At 42.6% G+C, this 16346-nt stretch overlaps 2 protein-coding genes across 2 annotated transcripts in view; one reads left to right on the top strand and one right to left on the bottom strand.

Moving 5' to 3' along the window:
- LOC311360186 (alpha-2-macroglobulin-like protein 1) overlaps nucleotides 1-5656 on the top strand; it is a 41601-nt gene extending 35945 nt beyond the window's left edge. Inside the window, exons 33-39 of the mRNA XM_084480275.1 lie at nucleotides 226-441; nucleotides 1746-1864; nucleotides 3041-3131; nucleotides 4160-4228; nucleotides 4313-4418; nucleotides 4498-4539; nucleotides 4716-5656. Of these exons, the coding sequence (XP_084336401.1) occupies nucleotides 226-441; nucleotides 1746-1864; nucleotides 3041-3131; nucleotides 4160-4228; nucleotides 4313-4418; nucleotides 4498-4539; nucleotides 4716-4780 (708 nt within the window). The 3' untranslated portion in view covers nucleotides 4781-5656. The remainder of the gene's footprint in view (nucleotides 1-225; nucleotides 442-1745; nucleotides 1865-3040; nucleotides 3132-4159; nucleotides 4229-4312; nucleotides 4419-4497; nucleotides 4540-4715) is intronic.
- Nucleotides 5657-7052: 1396 nt separating this feature from the next.
- Nucleotides 7053-16011, bottom strand: LOC311360185 (uncharacterized protein; the record flags this gene model as incomplete). The annotated part of the gene is given in 13 exon segments (XM_084480274.1): nucleotides 7053-7358; nucleotides 7744-7868; nucleotides 7989-8125; nucleotides 8245-8303; nucleotides 8392-8584; nucleotides 8586-8725; nucleotides 8855-8948; nucleotides 9114-9250; nucleotides 9334-9512; nucleotides 14852-15125; nucleotides 15452-15579; nucleotides 15657-15813; nucleotides 15907-16011. Coding segments are annotated over 13 exon segments (2034 nt in total).
- Between the last annotated feature and the right edge of the window lie 335 nt (nucleotides 16012-16346).

Below are 16346 nucleotides of genomic sequence, written 5' to 3'. Positions count from 1 at the left end.
GAACACACACCAACGTACACACTGTGTTACTAAACGGCGTTAACGACCACCCATACAAACTAATACATTCTCCAAAGTATTATGGGACTCAACCCATGAACTCCACTGGTGCCATCGGTTCCCCGCTCCGCGCCCGCGCCCGTCCCCCTCGCTCCGTCTGTCCGTCCAGTTTGGTTTGAATGAACTGAGGAGGAGTGCGGTTGTAACGGCCGGTGGCCCCAACAGGACACGGTGGTGGCCCTCCAGGCGCTGGCCCGCTACGGCGCGGCCACCTACAGCTCGGAGGGATCCTGCGCGGTGGGGCTGAGCTCGCTGGGCGGGGCCCACTGGCGCTTCACCGTGGACCAGAGCACCCGGCTGCTGTACCAGGAGCAGGCCCTGGACCGGCTGCCCGGGGACTACCGCATCACGGCCCAGGGCCAGGGCTGCGTCCAGGCACAGGTGGGACCCCCGGGGACAGGTGGGACCCCGGGGACAGGTGGGACCCCGGGGACAGGTGGGACCCCCGGGGACAGGTGGGACCCCTGGGGACCCCCGGGGACAGGTGGGACCCCCGGGGACAGGTGGGACCCCTGGGGACCCCCGGGGACAGGTGGGACCCCCGGGGACAGGTGGGACCCCTGGGGACCCCCGGGGACAGGTGGGACCCCGGGGACAGGTGGGACCCCCGGGGACAGGTGGGCCCCCGGGGACCCCCAGGGACAGGTGGGACCCCCGGGGACCCCCAGGGACAGGTGGGACCCCCGGGGACCCCCAGGGACAGGTGGGACCCCCGGGGACAGGTGGGCCCCCGGGGACCCCCAGGGACAGGTGGGACCCCCGGGGACCCCCAGGGACAGGTGGGACCCCCGGGGACAGGTGGGCCCCCGGGGACAGGTGGGACCCCAGGGGACAGGTGGGCCCCCAGGGGACAGGTGGGACCCCGGGGACCCCCAGGGACAGGTGGGACCCCCAGGGACCCCCAGGGACAGGTGGGACCCCCGGGGACCCCCGGGGACAGGTGGGACCCCCGGGGACAGGTGGGCCCCCCGGGGACCCCCAGGGACAGGTGGGACCCCCGGGGACAGGTGGGACCCCCGGGGACAGGTGGGACCCCCGGGGACAGGTGGGCCCCCCGGGGACAGGGCTGTGTCCCCAGCGGTGCCCCCCCAGTGTTAGAAACAGAAGAGCTTTCCAAGAAGCCAGAAGGGGTTTCCACCTCGTGGGTTGAGCCGATATTTGGAGCCGATTCCCTCAATTTGCGTCATAAAAGTGAGACAACAATGATAACAAATGTTACAATTTTAAAAAGAAACATTTATTGAACTATCTGTAAATCATGCCGGGAAAAAATATTGGGAAAAAATAATATAAAAAAACCGTTACGATACACGTAAAAAAAAATGCAAATATCAGTCGATAATATCAGCCGGCCGATGTATCGTCGATCACTAGTTCCTACACACGCATGGAATCGGTTCCATGGAAGACTAATGATGAACTATTTCAGTTTCAGTCTTTTTCCCATGGGCGACCACTGGAACCCAAATCCTTTGAAATATATATATTATATATATATTGGCATATGGAGAGATTATTGGACTTTGTAGGCGGGTCTGCACCAGATCCAATATTCCTGGAGGGGGGGCGGGCGCTTCAAATCTCAGTCCACCAGTAATATCTCAACCTCATACCTCAACCCTCATTGCATGCCCTGTGGGTCTACCATTCAACCCCAACGTCGGTTCACTGTTGTGTCTAACCAGATCGCCGTGCGTTACAACATACCCCCTCCTGGTGACTTCAGCTCCTTCCACATCCTCGCAGCAACGACCGCTGTGTGCAACGGCACCAGGCCCACCCTGACCGTCAGAGTGGACCTCAGGTAAGGTCACGGCTGAAGGCCAGACTCAGGGTGTCCGCGCATCCTTAAAAAGTCTTAAATTCATGTTTCTAAATTTAAGGCCTTAAAAAGTCTTCAATTCGTTAAAAATGTCATATTCTGGTCTTAAATACTGTAACTCAAGGTCTTAAATTTGTCGGGGCAGGACTATTTATTTATTTATTTTTCTTGCAGAACTTTTCGGGAAGGACACGTAGAGAGGCTTCTTTCTTTCTAAATACTTGGTTGGAAACATGCCGTTAAACTGCACTTGTACTTAGAGCTTTTGAACCAGAGAGCACTGAGTATCACTTTATGCTCAATAAACAGACAAAAAGTCAACTTGAATGAGTCTCATTGAGTGACACACATGCTATGCTTGGGTTGTAATACAGCGGGATCCCCCCCACCATCGCGTGCTTAAGGTCTTAAATTTCATTCAAGGTGGTATTAAAAAGGTCTTAAAAAGTCTTAAATTTGACTTGCTGAAACCTGCAGATACCCTGAGACTGTTGAGAGAGGGTGAGGAGGCTATGGGGTCACTGGAGTAGTGGATGTAGACCTACAGCTATTGGATCCACCAACAACAAGCACATCAAACTAATGAATGCTAGACTAAATGGTACACTGTGCACTTAACCAGTACATTTTTAACGAGACACACCGATTTTTATGTTTTGTAACACATCTGCCAACTGGCCCCCCAGTCCTAAAGGATCCATACCCCTGTATGTATATATATATATATATATATATATATATATGATGGCAAGGAAACCAAACCCTACAACAACTCAGCTTAGATAAAAAGGGATCTTGTTATTGCTTGAGCTACTGTTACCGGCCATTCTGTGTCTCTGGGTAACGTCACGATGTTCTGAATCAAAGAGTCCACCAGAAGTCACTGAGAAGACCTTTTTAAAGGTGACATATTATACCACACATATATTTATGTGCATACGTCTAGATGGACACGCCCACTTGTGATGTCAGAAGAAGCTGATTTTCAAAATGGTTTGTAACGGCTGATCACTCTCACACCTGGAGGTATAATAGGTCTCCTTTAAGATGTCGCTCGTGGGCTCAGACAAGCTCAAACGATGTGTTGGGGTTTCCTTTAAGACTGGAAGGTGAACCTTTTGACTGAAGGGCAGTCTGAGAAGGTTTTGTGTTGCTCAGGTACCAGGGCAGAAGAGAGGAGACCAACATGGTGATCATCAACCTCAAGCTCCTGTCAGGCTACGGCCTCCAGCAGAGCTCTCTGCACGCGGTGAGTTTAGATACACTGGTCTGTGTGTAGCCCTTTAAGTGAGTTTAGATGCACTGGTCTGTGTGTAGCCCTTTAAGTGAGTTTAGATGCACTGGTCTGTGTGTAGCCCTTTAAGTGAGTTTAGATGCACTGGTCTGTGTGTAGCCCTTTAAGTGAGTTTAGATGCACTGGTCTGTGTAGCCCTTTAAGTGAGTTTAGATGCACTGGTCTGTGTGTAGCCCTTTAAGTGAGTTTAGATGCACTGGTCTGTGTGTAGCCCTTTAAGTGAGTTTAGATGCACTGGTCTGTGTGTAGCCCTTTAAGTGAGTTTAGATGCACCGGTCTGTGTAGCCCTTTAAGTGAGTTTAGATGCACTGGTCTGTGTGTAGCCCTTTAAGTGAGTTTAGATGCACTGGTCTGTGTGTAGCCCTTTAAGTGAGTTTAGATACACTGGTCTGTGTGTAGCCCTTTAAGTGAGTTTAGATGCACCGGTCTGTGTAGCCCTTTAAGTGAGTTTAGATGCACTGGTCTGTGTGTAGCCCTTTAAGTGAGTTTAGATACACTGGTCTGTGTGTAGCCCTTTAAGTGAGTTTAGATGCACTGGTCTGTGTGTAGCCCTTTAAGTGAGTTTAGATGCACTGGTCTGTGTGTAGCCCTTTAAGTGAGTTTAGATGCACTGGTCTGTGTAGCCCTTTAAGTGAGTTTAGATGCACTGGTCTGTGTGTAGCCCTTTAAGTGAGTTTAGATGCACTGGTCTGTGTGTAGCCCTTTAAGTGAGTTTAGATGCACTGGTCTGTGTGTAGCCCTTTAAGTGAGTTTAGATGCACCGGTCTGTGTAGCCCTTTAAGTGAGTTTAGATGCACTGGTCTGTGTGTAGCCCTTTAAGTGAGTTTAGATGCACTGGTCTGTGTGTAGCCCTTTAAGTGAGTTTAGATACACTGGTCTGTGTGTAACCATATTCCTTTTTCAGCATGAAGACGGTTATTAGTTCACAGCGATTCCATTCTGTCTGTGGTTAGTAACAAGTGCTCCGTGTTCTCGTCCTCCAGCTGAAGCGCGAGAGCGGTGTGAAGCGTGTGGACCTGGACCAGGGCTACATCAACATCTACCTGGACGGAGTACGTACCAGAGGAGACCTGCTCCCGTCCTGCTGGTGTCTGAACCCCTGAGCTCCTCTCCTCACTCTGTCCTCCCGTGTGCAGCTGCAGAAGGCGGCGTTGAGGAGCTACAGCGTGACCCTGGAGGAGGAGGAGGCCGTCAGGAACCGGAGGCCGGCCGCCGTCAAGGTGTACGACTACTACCAGACAAGTACGACCCCCCGCAGACCCCGTCCTTAGGACTCGTGTGAGCGCTGGTCTTCATTTGATTGTTTCTACTTGTCTCCAAGGTGACGAGGCGGTGACAGACTACTCCTCCCCTTGTGCAGAGCGTGAGTACGCCCCGTGGAGCCGTGGTTCCACCCTAACGTGGACTACAGTCCAGCTTGCTGTTTTGTTATTAAAGTGTAGATCCTGCTGTGCCTCTTAAAAGAGCAAAAACTAAAAAACTAAAATACTTTAATTACAACCTGAGAATTGCAAATAATAACCTTCTTTAATGTTGTAGGTGATAATGTGAATGAACTACTATTGAAACTACCGGAGCCAGCAACAAGAAGCACGGCGAACTAATGAACGCTGGACTAACGGTTGTGCAACGTTGTTAATTGTAGCCAGTGAAGAGGAGAGATTTCATTTAAAAAAAACGCTTTGAGAAAGAGGAAATTGCCAAGATGACATGCATTCAAGAAAGCCAATGTTTATTCAATTACAATTCTGTCTTTTAATCGATTGAGATAATCCATAGTTTCCATTGGCGTGACAGTGAGGCATGAAACAAGGTACCGTAAACACAATAATGGTCCAACAGTCGACTGGGATTGAACGTCTCTGAAAGACGGAAACAAACCAGTATTACAAAACAGCTTAGGTAGAAGTTGTCTACGCCGGCCGGGTGATTACAGGTGAACTGGGATTGTGATTTCACGTAGTGCGCCTTGCTCTACATTTTATTCTCTTTCTAAGAAATGTTATATTAATACATCACTACCATAAAGTTTAAATTTCGTCACAATAAAATCTTTAAATGACAAAGTACAAATATCTGTTTTCCCCCTCGTTTGATTTGAATGGAACCCACCGTAGCCCGTGCCGGACCGTGGGGTGGGGGGTCACAGTGGCATACGGTAGCATCCACACAGTGGACCGTGCTAGTGCCAAAGGGGGGTCTCTGTACACTGAATCACTTAAGGCACAGCTTGGGAACGGCGTGGCTCCACGTCCTCCGTTATGACAGTCGGACTCCACGTCCTCCGTTATGACAGTCGGACAGGGCCACGCGTGGCTCCATGTCCTCCGTTATGACTCCAGTCGGACAGGGCCATGCGTGGAAGGTGTGTCTCCTTCTAAAACGTCATGCATGATATCGACAGAATAATTTTCAACTGTGTGGAAATATTGCAGAGAGTTCAATAAACATGAATGCTTGACACCATAAACATGAGTTAGCTGTGGATTTGTTTGTGCAGTATGGCAATGTTCTTCATGCATTGCTTTTGTTCGGAATATCACACTTTCCTCACAAAAAACAGTTTGAAAATGACTTTTTTCTAACAGACAAAAGTGACAGCAATTCCTTGCACTGAATGATTCCACTAACCCAAACAAGCTATGAATGCCAAGATTATCCCCGGTGACTTGCACAATACTGCCATGTACAGGACTTTTTAATGCGGGAACCTTGATCCCATCAGTTTCAAGCATTTTTAGGTCACTGACGATGGGTTGAAGTATGGTGTCAAACCCATATGTTTTAATGTCCTGGGCATGAAACACTGCACACAAATGTATATTTACCAAAGTTGAATTTACCTTTGGTGGAAAATTTCTCAGTGTAAAATATATACCCCCCAATTTATGTATACCTTTTTTAGATCCCAATGGGTTAGAGGTCTCAAAGTCATCATAAAATAATTGAATTTGCAATGCACAACTGTCAGTAGAAAAAAGAGGATGTCTCTTCATATACAACCCATCTTTCAAATCAAAATATACATTGTCCTTGGGAGTAGGGCTAGATGTCAACATATCCCTGAGGTTTGGATTTTCCAGAATAGACTGTAATGTTTGCAGAATTGGAACATAGGCAAATTTGTCTGTTACAACGACTTGATCATATGTTCCAGTAGATCCAGTAGAGTTTCTTCTATTTTCAAATCTGACACCAAGTACTTTTTCAACAGGTTGAACAGTTTTCCATTTCTTCTCAAAGAATACGTTTAGTTTTGATTCTGTATTCAGCGAGGTAAAGGATTTTCAAGTTTTTCAAACAGTTCCTACTTTATCTTTAGAAGCAGCATCCTGAGACGCTAAGCATTTCAAAGCTGCATCTTTGGCTTGACGCTGCACTTCGAGTACTACCTCTTCCATATTCGACACTGAAGTATTTAACGTAGACTGGCCTACACCACAAACCTGAAGATGTGCAATAGCAGATGCACACATATCCTGAATACTGGCGTTCGATACTGGCACAACTTGAGAGCTACTAGCTGCCACAACTTGAGAGCTACTAGCTGCCACTTCAAAATGTTGTGACGACGCATTAATTGCAACATCACTTTCAACAATAACACCCGGTTCAACTTCATGCTCAATATCCTTTGCATGTTTTGATGTTAAGTGTTTTCTGAAACCAGAAAAGGTGCCAAAAACATGACAACAGCTTACTTGAGCACATTTTAATCTAAGTGACTTTCCAGAACACAAACCGTGACTCAATCTTAAATGCCTGATAAGCATGATGATACTAACAAAATGGGTCCGGCAAACAAAACAAATTATTAATTAATTATTAATTATCCCCATTCTAATTATTTTTCTCTTCTTCTCTCTACTGTAGCAGTCACACGCGAATCTCTGCAACACGTGGGCTCTCCCGGACTTTGCCAATGTCTATGTTGTACACAGTGGTCTGTACAAAGGTGTACATGTTTTGAAGCATGTTATTGTACATGATACCAAACACAAAGTGTGCCTTAAAGAGTTCGTCGAAAGCGCCAAGAGAACTGGTTGACCTGCATGGTATGGCCTGCTTGTCGATAACGATGAAGAACTCATGGATGGTGGCCCTGTTCATCCCGATGGCAAGGAGATAGGGCTGGGTGGCGCTGGTGATGGCATCAACATGTTCCTGGACGCTCGTTCCACTCTGATAAAAGATACATAGAAGATCACAGATTAAAATGCTTTAATCTGGTTCAAGACGGTAATTATTAATACAGGTACAAAAATAAGATTTAAATATATCTCATATTTTGAAAGTTAAAGTGGCATAAGAGATGATTTCTAGGTTGTGTATCAATCCATCAATTTAACATAACAGATGTTGGAAAAACACAAGTGCTGAACAGCTCTGATGACTAGTCGACAGAAGCTCTTAAATTAGACATTTTAAGTATAATTATACCAGATGTGCAATATTTCTCTTTTCCCAAGCCTTGAAATCGTCATTAATTGTCATTACTTAAAAAATGACAATTAAAAAAAAAGAATAAAAAACAACTCTTGACATTCCTCTAACCAACAACACAAACCTTCATGAACACAACCAGATTCTTTTCAGCCTGGGTTGCTGACACCTTGCCAGGTCTTTTTCGGCCTTGGGCTGAAGGAGGAATCAGGTGGAGGAGGATGATTGAGGAAAGATCACTGTCCCATCCTATACACAGATACAAAAGAAAGAAAACATTTTAAAGCTACAGCTGAACAAAGAATAAGCCGGGGAATCATACAGTCCACAGGAAAAAGTCCTAGCATTAGATGAAGTACAACAACCTACCAGAGCCAAGAGAGGCCTCATCCACTTCTCTTTCATTGGCTGTAGCTTCTGCACAATAAATAAGTTCCTCAAGGTCACCCGTTGTAGGGAGAGCCTTGCTCTGCTGGATTATCTTTTGTTTGAAAGTAGTAGGCCACCTATATGGACAAATACTTATTTAAACCAATGTTAAATTCCACAAACTGGATTTCTTTCATCTATATAATGATCTATAATGATCTATTTATAATAATAATACTATAGAGTTCGAACCAACCTTTCCAAAAACTTGGCAGAAACATCTTCCCCAAACTGCAAGATGAAGTCTTGCTCAACCTGCAATAGATAAATGACATAGCAAGATTAAAGAAACATAGTGATTTGTAGATTATGTGTAGTGTTGTATGCTTAAACACTCAATTACCAGGCCTTTGACATCACGGAAGCGTGGAAATTCAGTGAAGATGTCTGATGATTTCTCTTCATCGAGGAGGATCCGACGACGATAATGAAATGTGGTCTTCATCTTCTGTTTGATAGTGGCCTCATCAGACGAATACTTCATGAATGAGATGGCCTCCTTGCATTGCTCTTCGGTTATGGTCACCTCAGGACTTTGGTGGTGTATTGGTGTATCTCTTATCTCCACCAGTCGGACGAGGAGAAGCACTGGTCCCTGCTGTGGCGTTGCTCCTCTGGATGGTTTTGAGCCTCCATGCTAAGTAACCAGTGCCACTTTCACCATCATAGAAATGTTCCTTTAAAATTAAAACAAACAATAATTACTAAGTAGAAAACTGTACTTTTGTACACCCACCACAGACAATATCGAATAACCTATTGTATGGTAGTTTCTGTATATTTGTTTGAATGCATAAAAAACGTACATATCCATTCTTGGAATGTGGATGCCTCAGGTATGGGAAAATGGAAACTATGCCTTTGGCATACATCTCCCTGACATGCCGTGGCGGTGCCATCCTGCCATGGGTACAATAACAATAATAAACTAGTCTACTAACATCAAAGGTGTAAAGTTAACAAACCAAGTCTCTAAATAAAGGTAAATCTAACTGATGAAAGCAGAGTTTGATTGAACAGCAAAATCTGATTTTACTGACAAGAGTCCAGTAAAGTTTTTCTTACCCATGGGTTTCAGTCATGTCAGCAGCAAGAATGTTCACCATCTGTCGCCTTGATGAGTCAGTTAGACCTTTTGTCCGGTTATATTCCTTCACAATGCGGTCTCCACCTGGTTTCTTAGCCAGGACTGATTCAACTAACTGAAACAACACAGGAAATACAATGAAAAGTGAGCAATCCAAAAAGGAAGCTGCCACATCAAACGTTCTACACATCTACATACGCGTTCGGCATCTCTGTCTTGTTTCTGCCGTTTTGCAGATGGACTTGAATCCTCCTCAAGGATGATTGTGTCATCAGAGTTGCAAGACACAAGTTCGAGGATGACTGAATCTTCAGCGTTGTAGTGGGAAAGTTCCAGTGCTGCATCAGGCAGTGAAATTCCTGTTGCTTCCTCGAAGGCTACACATATAGGAGAGGGTGTGAGAGAGAAACAAACACCTCCCATTTCTCAGTTTTCCACAACCTACAATTTTTAACCGAGTCTAGCTCAAAGAAGTCAGAAAGAAAACAGTTATGATAGAAACTTAACGTTTCCAAATCTGATTGTGAATACACCAGTGTTTGGCTGCTATGCAACATCTTGAAAGACATCTGCGTCCACCTCTGTTCCCGTCTCATCGTACACTTTGACGCCTTCAGTGGGTGGTGGGATCGAGAATTTCATGAAAGCTTGGGGAAAAATACACAAACAAAGGCTTTAAACCCTAAAACCCCTCAGTGGTCACGGTGTAGGACACCTAATGTCATTATTTACATACAATTTTAAACTCAATACAAACTCAACTGGGCTGACCCTTGGTTGCTGTGACCCTAGAAAATGCACAAGAGCTAGCTTGCCAGAGAGCAATACCAATACTTTCAACCATAAGAATATTGATAGCATGAAACGACAATGTCCACTTTCCTTTTGTTTTTACCATTTAGTATGAGTAATACTTACCAGCATTCAAGAATTCTGCGAAGTTTGGCTCTGTGATCCGGACATATTTTTGTTCTGTATTTATTTTAGTTTTTATCAACATGATTGCACCTGTAAAAAAAGATGAAACAATTTAATCTACAGCAGTAGAACAGAAATTTGAAAGTACTATATAGAAGATGGGGATATGTTATTGATCAACTTTTAAGTTGCCCCTTCCAACCAAGCAGATATATTCCTCCCAATAAATGCACAGAAATTCATTTAAACTTATCAAATGGATTCTAACATGTGCACACCGTTGTGGAACATCCATGGAGGTGAAAAAATATCTGGATGCAATTTGAGATTAGCAGAAACGGCTGAAAGCCCTTAAAAAATATAAATATAAATACTTTTTTCCCCCGGACAAATATCCCTGCACACTTTTAATTGTGTTAATGTGATTTTCATATATTTAATTCTACTGAAACCATAAACAATCATCTTTAATTTAAAACAATGACTGTATGTAGACTAGCGTATGCGTGAAAGAAATCATCTACATGACACGCTCTCGTTTTACTTGAACAGCCAATCAGCTGTACTAACCAACTCCCTGCAGTCAAGAGTAAATTGCAGCATGGAGGAGAAAGCGATTGTTGTCTTCGGACTCCCGGAGCTCTATATCTAAATAATATAATATATATGGAGATATCTATATAATATTGCGACCAAAAGCTGTGTGCGCCACCGGATGATATTATGAATCTTAAAGACTGCGTCGGGTTCTCCGACGTCTCTGGTACTTCCACAACAAGTCAAGACTTGTAGTTTGGGTTATCTCGCCCATGGGTGAGAAGGAATTGTGGGAAAGGAACTTTGGGTTTTACTCCCTAAAGAACATGGACCGCGACATAGAGGAGAAAGGGCTTGTTGCCTAAGGTGACCAGATTTCTGAGACACAATCCGGGGACATTTTGGGTGCAGCGGTGTAAAAACCTCCAACATGTAGTGTTTTTGTCATAGAAAAACTAAAACGGGGACACTGGCCTTACCATTCACAAAGCAGTTTCTCTCACTCTATTTATCCAAAATGGCAAAGGAATTGATTAATAATTATGTTTTTTTAAAGTAGTAAATTCTGAGATCAAGAACATCCTTAAAATCAGCTGTAAAAAAACACTTCACCCAAACTAAGGCCTCCTCCTTACACCATATGATTTTCATAAGATTTGGGGAAGACTTTAAAATGGAAAATGCCACACTTCAAGTTGAATGACAACTTCAGGTTATATGGTTTTAGAAAATATATGGTTTTAAGGGGGTTGAATCAGTTTTCCCTAAATGTGGGTGGGAAGTAGCAAGCAGCTAACCTGCCATATATTGTTGTACAATATTAATATTAGTTATTGTGAATGGTCCCTAACTTGAAATATGTGAATTATTAAAAATATATATACATTACAAATGAAGGCCAACATACCTTACACCTTATTTACCTAACCCAATGTATTATACATGGGCAGCACAGTTATGAGGTTGGGACATGTGTCATGCCTGATTTATATTTAGACTAATTCCATGTAAAAGTGGGAGTGACCCAGCAAAGAGTTTTTAGTGAAAAACAAATGGTTGCACTCAATTCAGAAACAAAGTTTTAATACAATGGTCAACTTAATCACACACACACACACACACACACTTCTGTGTGTGTGTGTGTGTGTGTGTGTGTGTGTGTGTGTGTGTGTGTGTGTGTGTGTGTTGCTACAGTTGGGACACAACATGCAAGTGAATCAAACAGCTGTGTCTGTCAGACAAACATATCTGTGATCATACACACACATCGTAGATAATACACATATAAATTCAACGTTAAATAACATAACATAGGCCTACATATGATATTCCTGCTGTGTTTACACCATAGCTGGCTGAATAGATGCACGAATGCCATGCAAGTACCGCGTAGGTAGGCTGTAGCCTCTCACAAAGGGAAGATGATAGTTCTACCGTGCAGCTATGTGCATTCTAGAGGGGCATTCTACTCTGATCGGGGCTTGTTCTGGCTGGCTTTAGCCTGTGGCTGTGCGAGCAGTAGGCTACGGTGCGCAACTATATGTCTTTTGGTCAACATTTTCGTTTTTTCATTTTTTCCTTTATTCAAATTCGGATCTTTCAGTCACAGTGAAAACCGGGGACATTTCCGGGGACAGCAGTAGCCGGGGACAGGTCACTGAAAACGGGGACTGTCCCCGGAAACCGGGGACGTCTGGTCACCCTATTGTTGCCGTATGCGGACTCGGAGCTGCCCCCTGCTCCGCCGCCGAGGGAGATCCTGCGTCGGAGCTCCCGGACTCCGTGTCGCAGTTCAATCGACGCAGTCTTTAAGATTCATAGTATCATCCGGAGGCGCACACAGCTTTTGGTTGCGATATTATATGATAAATGTTATATATAAAACATTCATACTACAGTATCATCTTTGAATACTAAACGTGCCTGCCTCCTTACGACAATTAGCCCCACGAGGCAAGCTGGCGTTGGCCTTTCCCCTTTGTAATTCAGAATTTAAGAACATACAAACAGCTCAAGTCTATGTTAAACAGCTATAAACACATTATTGTAAAATGTTCCTATGCTTCGACTGGTTGAATAACAAAGTAAGAGTAACTTACCTAGACTTATCATTGATGATGACCATTGGAAAATGCAGATGTGAGCAACTGGTCCTCTCCTGAGTTAAAACGCAATGGGGGCAGAGCTTTCCAGAGGAGGCTGCATAGTTAATTGTCAGGAACACCTGACTTCAACCAGTTATCTGTCACTACTCTTGCTGTTGTTGAAATAACTCTGAAAGAGTCCATGTGCCGTAACACTGTACATTTTAACTCTGACATTTTTCACTAACACTGGGTGATATCTTACTCTAGGTGTGTTGACGTTACTCTCAATGTTGTTGTAATAACTCTGGAAGAGTTCATATATTTTGACAATGCCTTTTTAACACTAGGGAATTTACTGTGTAGATGTTAACTTACACTGTACACTGAAAAAAGGAACATGTTGGATTAACTTAATTCAATAGTGGACATTGGTTGCACACAGATGTTTTACTTTGGCAGCAATTTAAACAATTGAGTTCAATTAACACAAGTTATTCATGTTCAATAAACCTGTGTATTTTGTGTTGATACAATGTGATTGAAATGTGTTATAGTAAAGTAATTTGAACATTTTAATTCTTTGCAATTTTAGCATTTTATTTCAACACTATTCAATAACTTTTAGTCCAATACTATTTGGTCACTTAAATACTACACGTTATTTTCATATTACATGTTAGTATTATATTATTACACATTTTTGTATTGTTCTCTGAAGATGGTTGCCTGTAACCACTGGTAACCTTTCAAAATAAAATGTCTAATTTAACTGCAGTGACAGTAGGTAAAGAATTGAGCTGACATTACTGTTCTACAGTAATACAAAACAGTGAACAAGTAATGTCAGTTTTTCAGTGTTTTTATCGACTTAGAATTAAAATTAGACCTTTTCTTTTGAAAAAGTTTACAGGCAACCATCTTCAAAGAAAATACAAACATTATGTTCAAGGTCTCTATTGTCAAAATTAATTCAAATAACAATTCTAACTATAAACTATTTGATGTAACTATAGAACTGATTTGAAATGCAAATCTTTAGTTACACAGCAAATTCAGAAGTGTTAATTCAACTCCTAGGGAGTTAAATTCAACACTTTAAAAGTGTCTATATTGGTCCACACTAGATCGAGTTAAAATAACACTTTTTGATGTGTTAAACATGACAGAGTTGAAACAACACTCTCAGTAGTTGAAATGTAACACTCACCAGTGTTGAATTTTCCTAACACTAGTGTGTAGTGTCAAAAATTAACACTATCATTGTGTTGTTTTAACACTGAATAAGATTCAGATTATATTAACACTATTGATAGTGTTAAATCTATATTAACACTATTGATAGTGTTAAATCTATATTAACACTATGGATAGTGTTAAATCTACATCTACTACTACTACTCATAATAATAATATAATTTACAAAGAAAACCACACAAGTTGCAGTTTGAATCTGTATTTATTTCAAACAAGCTCACCACAAAAAAAACAGCACTGGCTTTGCAATAACCAACAATGACCAACACAGGTCACACGATATGACAATGTGGCACAATATAATATTTTTCACACATCTCATTAGAAAACTGTTTGTCATAGGGTCTGTAATAAATCAACTCCTTAACTGGAAAAACAGAAAATGAATCTGCGCTCTCACTGATACAGTATGCATTGAAATGATCATCAAAATAAAGAGTGTCCACTCTGCATGTCAAAATAAATGCTTGCTCATTATGTACAAGAATGTTTGTGATCTTTCTGAAAACAGGATCTTCCATATTTGTTCCAGTGCAAACAAACATACCAATCTGATATTCTGTTCCATAGTTCTTCACCCAATTAGTGGTTGACACTTCACAGTATGCATTTACATTAAATACAGAACTTAAAACATTGTCATCAGTATTAGTCAAAGCAACATCTCTATGTAAATGAACAAGATGCTTCTTGAAACCTGAATAGGTGCAAAACGATAAACAACATCCCGGCTGTCCACATTTTAAACGTAATGTCTTTCCAGGATATAGACCGTGCTTGAGTCTTAAATGCTGACAAAGCAATGCAGAACTTTTGTGGTGTGCCTTACAGACATAACAAAGAAACATATTTGCATCCAGGGATATGTATCACCTCAAGCGTTGTGCAAAAATCTCGCTCTGAGTTCTTGACTCTGGGACTTTCCTTGGCACTTCCCACATCAATGTTAAAAACTGTGGTTTGGATGAATGTATAGAAGTTGAAGAGGGATTCGTGGTAGTTGACACTGAAGATGAAGTGTGCTTTGAAGAGCTTGTCGAAAGCTGCCAAGGATGTCTGTGCCTTGCAAGGGATGGCCTTGTGGTCAATGATGATGTAGTATCTTTGGATGCTGTTCTTCTTTTGACCCACACACAGGAGGAAGGGCTGACCCGGGGCCACACCAGAAAGGAAGGTTTGGACACTGGCTCCATTCTTTAACAAAATGTAAACAAGAATTATGAGAAAATCATGAAATAAACTGAAATATGACTGAAGGCACAAGTGAAAGTTTGCATAATTATGTCCACATGTCTCCACGAGTTGATGACAATAGGAGTTTTTTTATTTTTTATTAATTAATTGGTCAAAGTTATTGTTATCTGTTAAAGGAAAGGTTGATTCGTTAATCGTGTTATCTGCAGCCTTTCCAAAATGGAGATGGCGTACCACAGTGTTTTTGTAAATTAATAATTGTTAACCTAAAAACAATCACAAGATTAGTCGAACAGCCCTACATAAGTACATTACTATTTGCATACCTGCAAATATCGAACAACATGGTCTTCAGCTTGACATGCGCTGATTTTTGGACTCTTTTTGTGGCCTTTGGACGTGGGCGGCAGCAAGTGAACCAACAGTAGAATGCTTGATAAGTCACTGTCCCAGCCTAGGGGAAAAACAGGAGAAAATGTCTGACACATTCACATCATATAATTTTAAAGAGAAGAAACTAACCAGACCCACCTGAGTCGTGCTGCGCAGACAAGAGGTCTTCAATGTGTTCATTAGAAGTCAGTTTTTTGCAGTCTGTCAGGATCCTAGGTTTGAAAAAAGTAGGCCATTTTGCCAAAAATCTGCCCGACACTTCCTCTCCAAACATCATGGTGAAATCTTGGTCAATCTACAAAAGAACACACATTTTTATACTTATGCAACTTAAAAGTTTATACATTGAGTGACAATTCACTAAATATAAAGAAGTTGTCTTTCTTACCAAGCCAGTGATGTCGAGGAATCGTGGGAAGACATCCAAAACTGTCGAAGAGAGAGACTGCTGATCTTGAACCAGTGTTTGGCGGTACTGAAAAGTAGCCCTCATCTTCTCTTTGATTGCCGATTCATCAGTTGAATGTTTCAAAAAGGATATTGCTTCATGACACTGCTCACCAAGCAGCTGCTTATCTGTGCTGAGAACCTCCCTCTTTCTCTTTGGACTATCCTGGTAGGGTGTGCAGGTGGAAGATCTCCGGGACTGAGCTGCAGTGTTCCCGGATCCACTCTGTGGGTCATAGAAGTGTTCCTGTAATATTAAAAAGATTAAATTGTAGAGTAAGTTCAGACCATATTACTACTCCATAAATTGCTATACAAGCTATTAATTTATAAACTTACATATCCATTGTCTGAGTATGGATCTCTGAGGCTGGGAAATAG

The sequence above is a fragment of the Micromesistius poutassou genome, assembly GCF_964030765.1.
Source record: "Micromesistius poutassou genome assembly, chromosome: 15".
Classification (NCBI taxonomy): Eukaryota; Metazoa; Chordata; class Actinopteri; order Gadiformes; family Gadidae; genus Micromesistius; species Micromesistius poutassou.
Note: the sequence above shows the minus strand (reverse complement) of the source record. Positions and strands in the feature narration are given on the sequence as shown.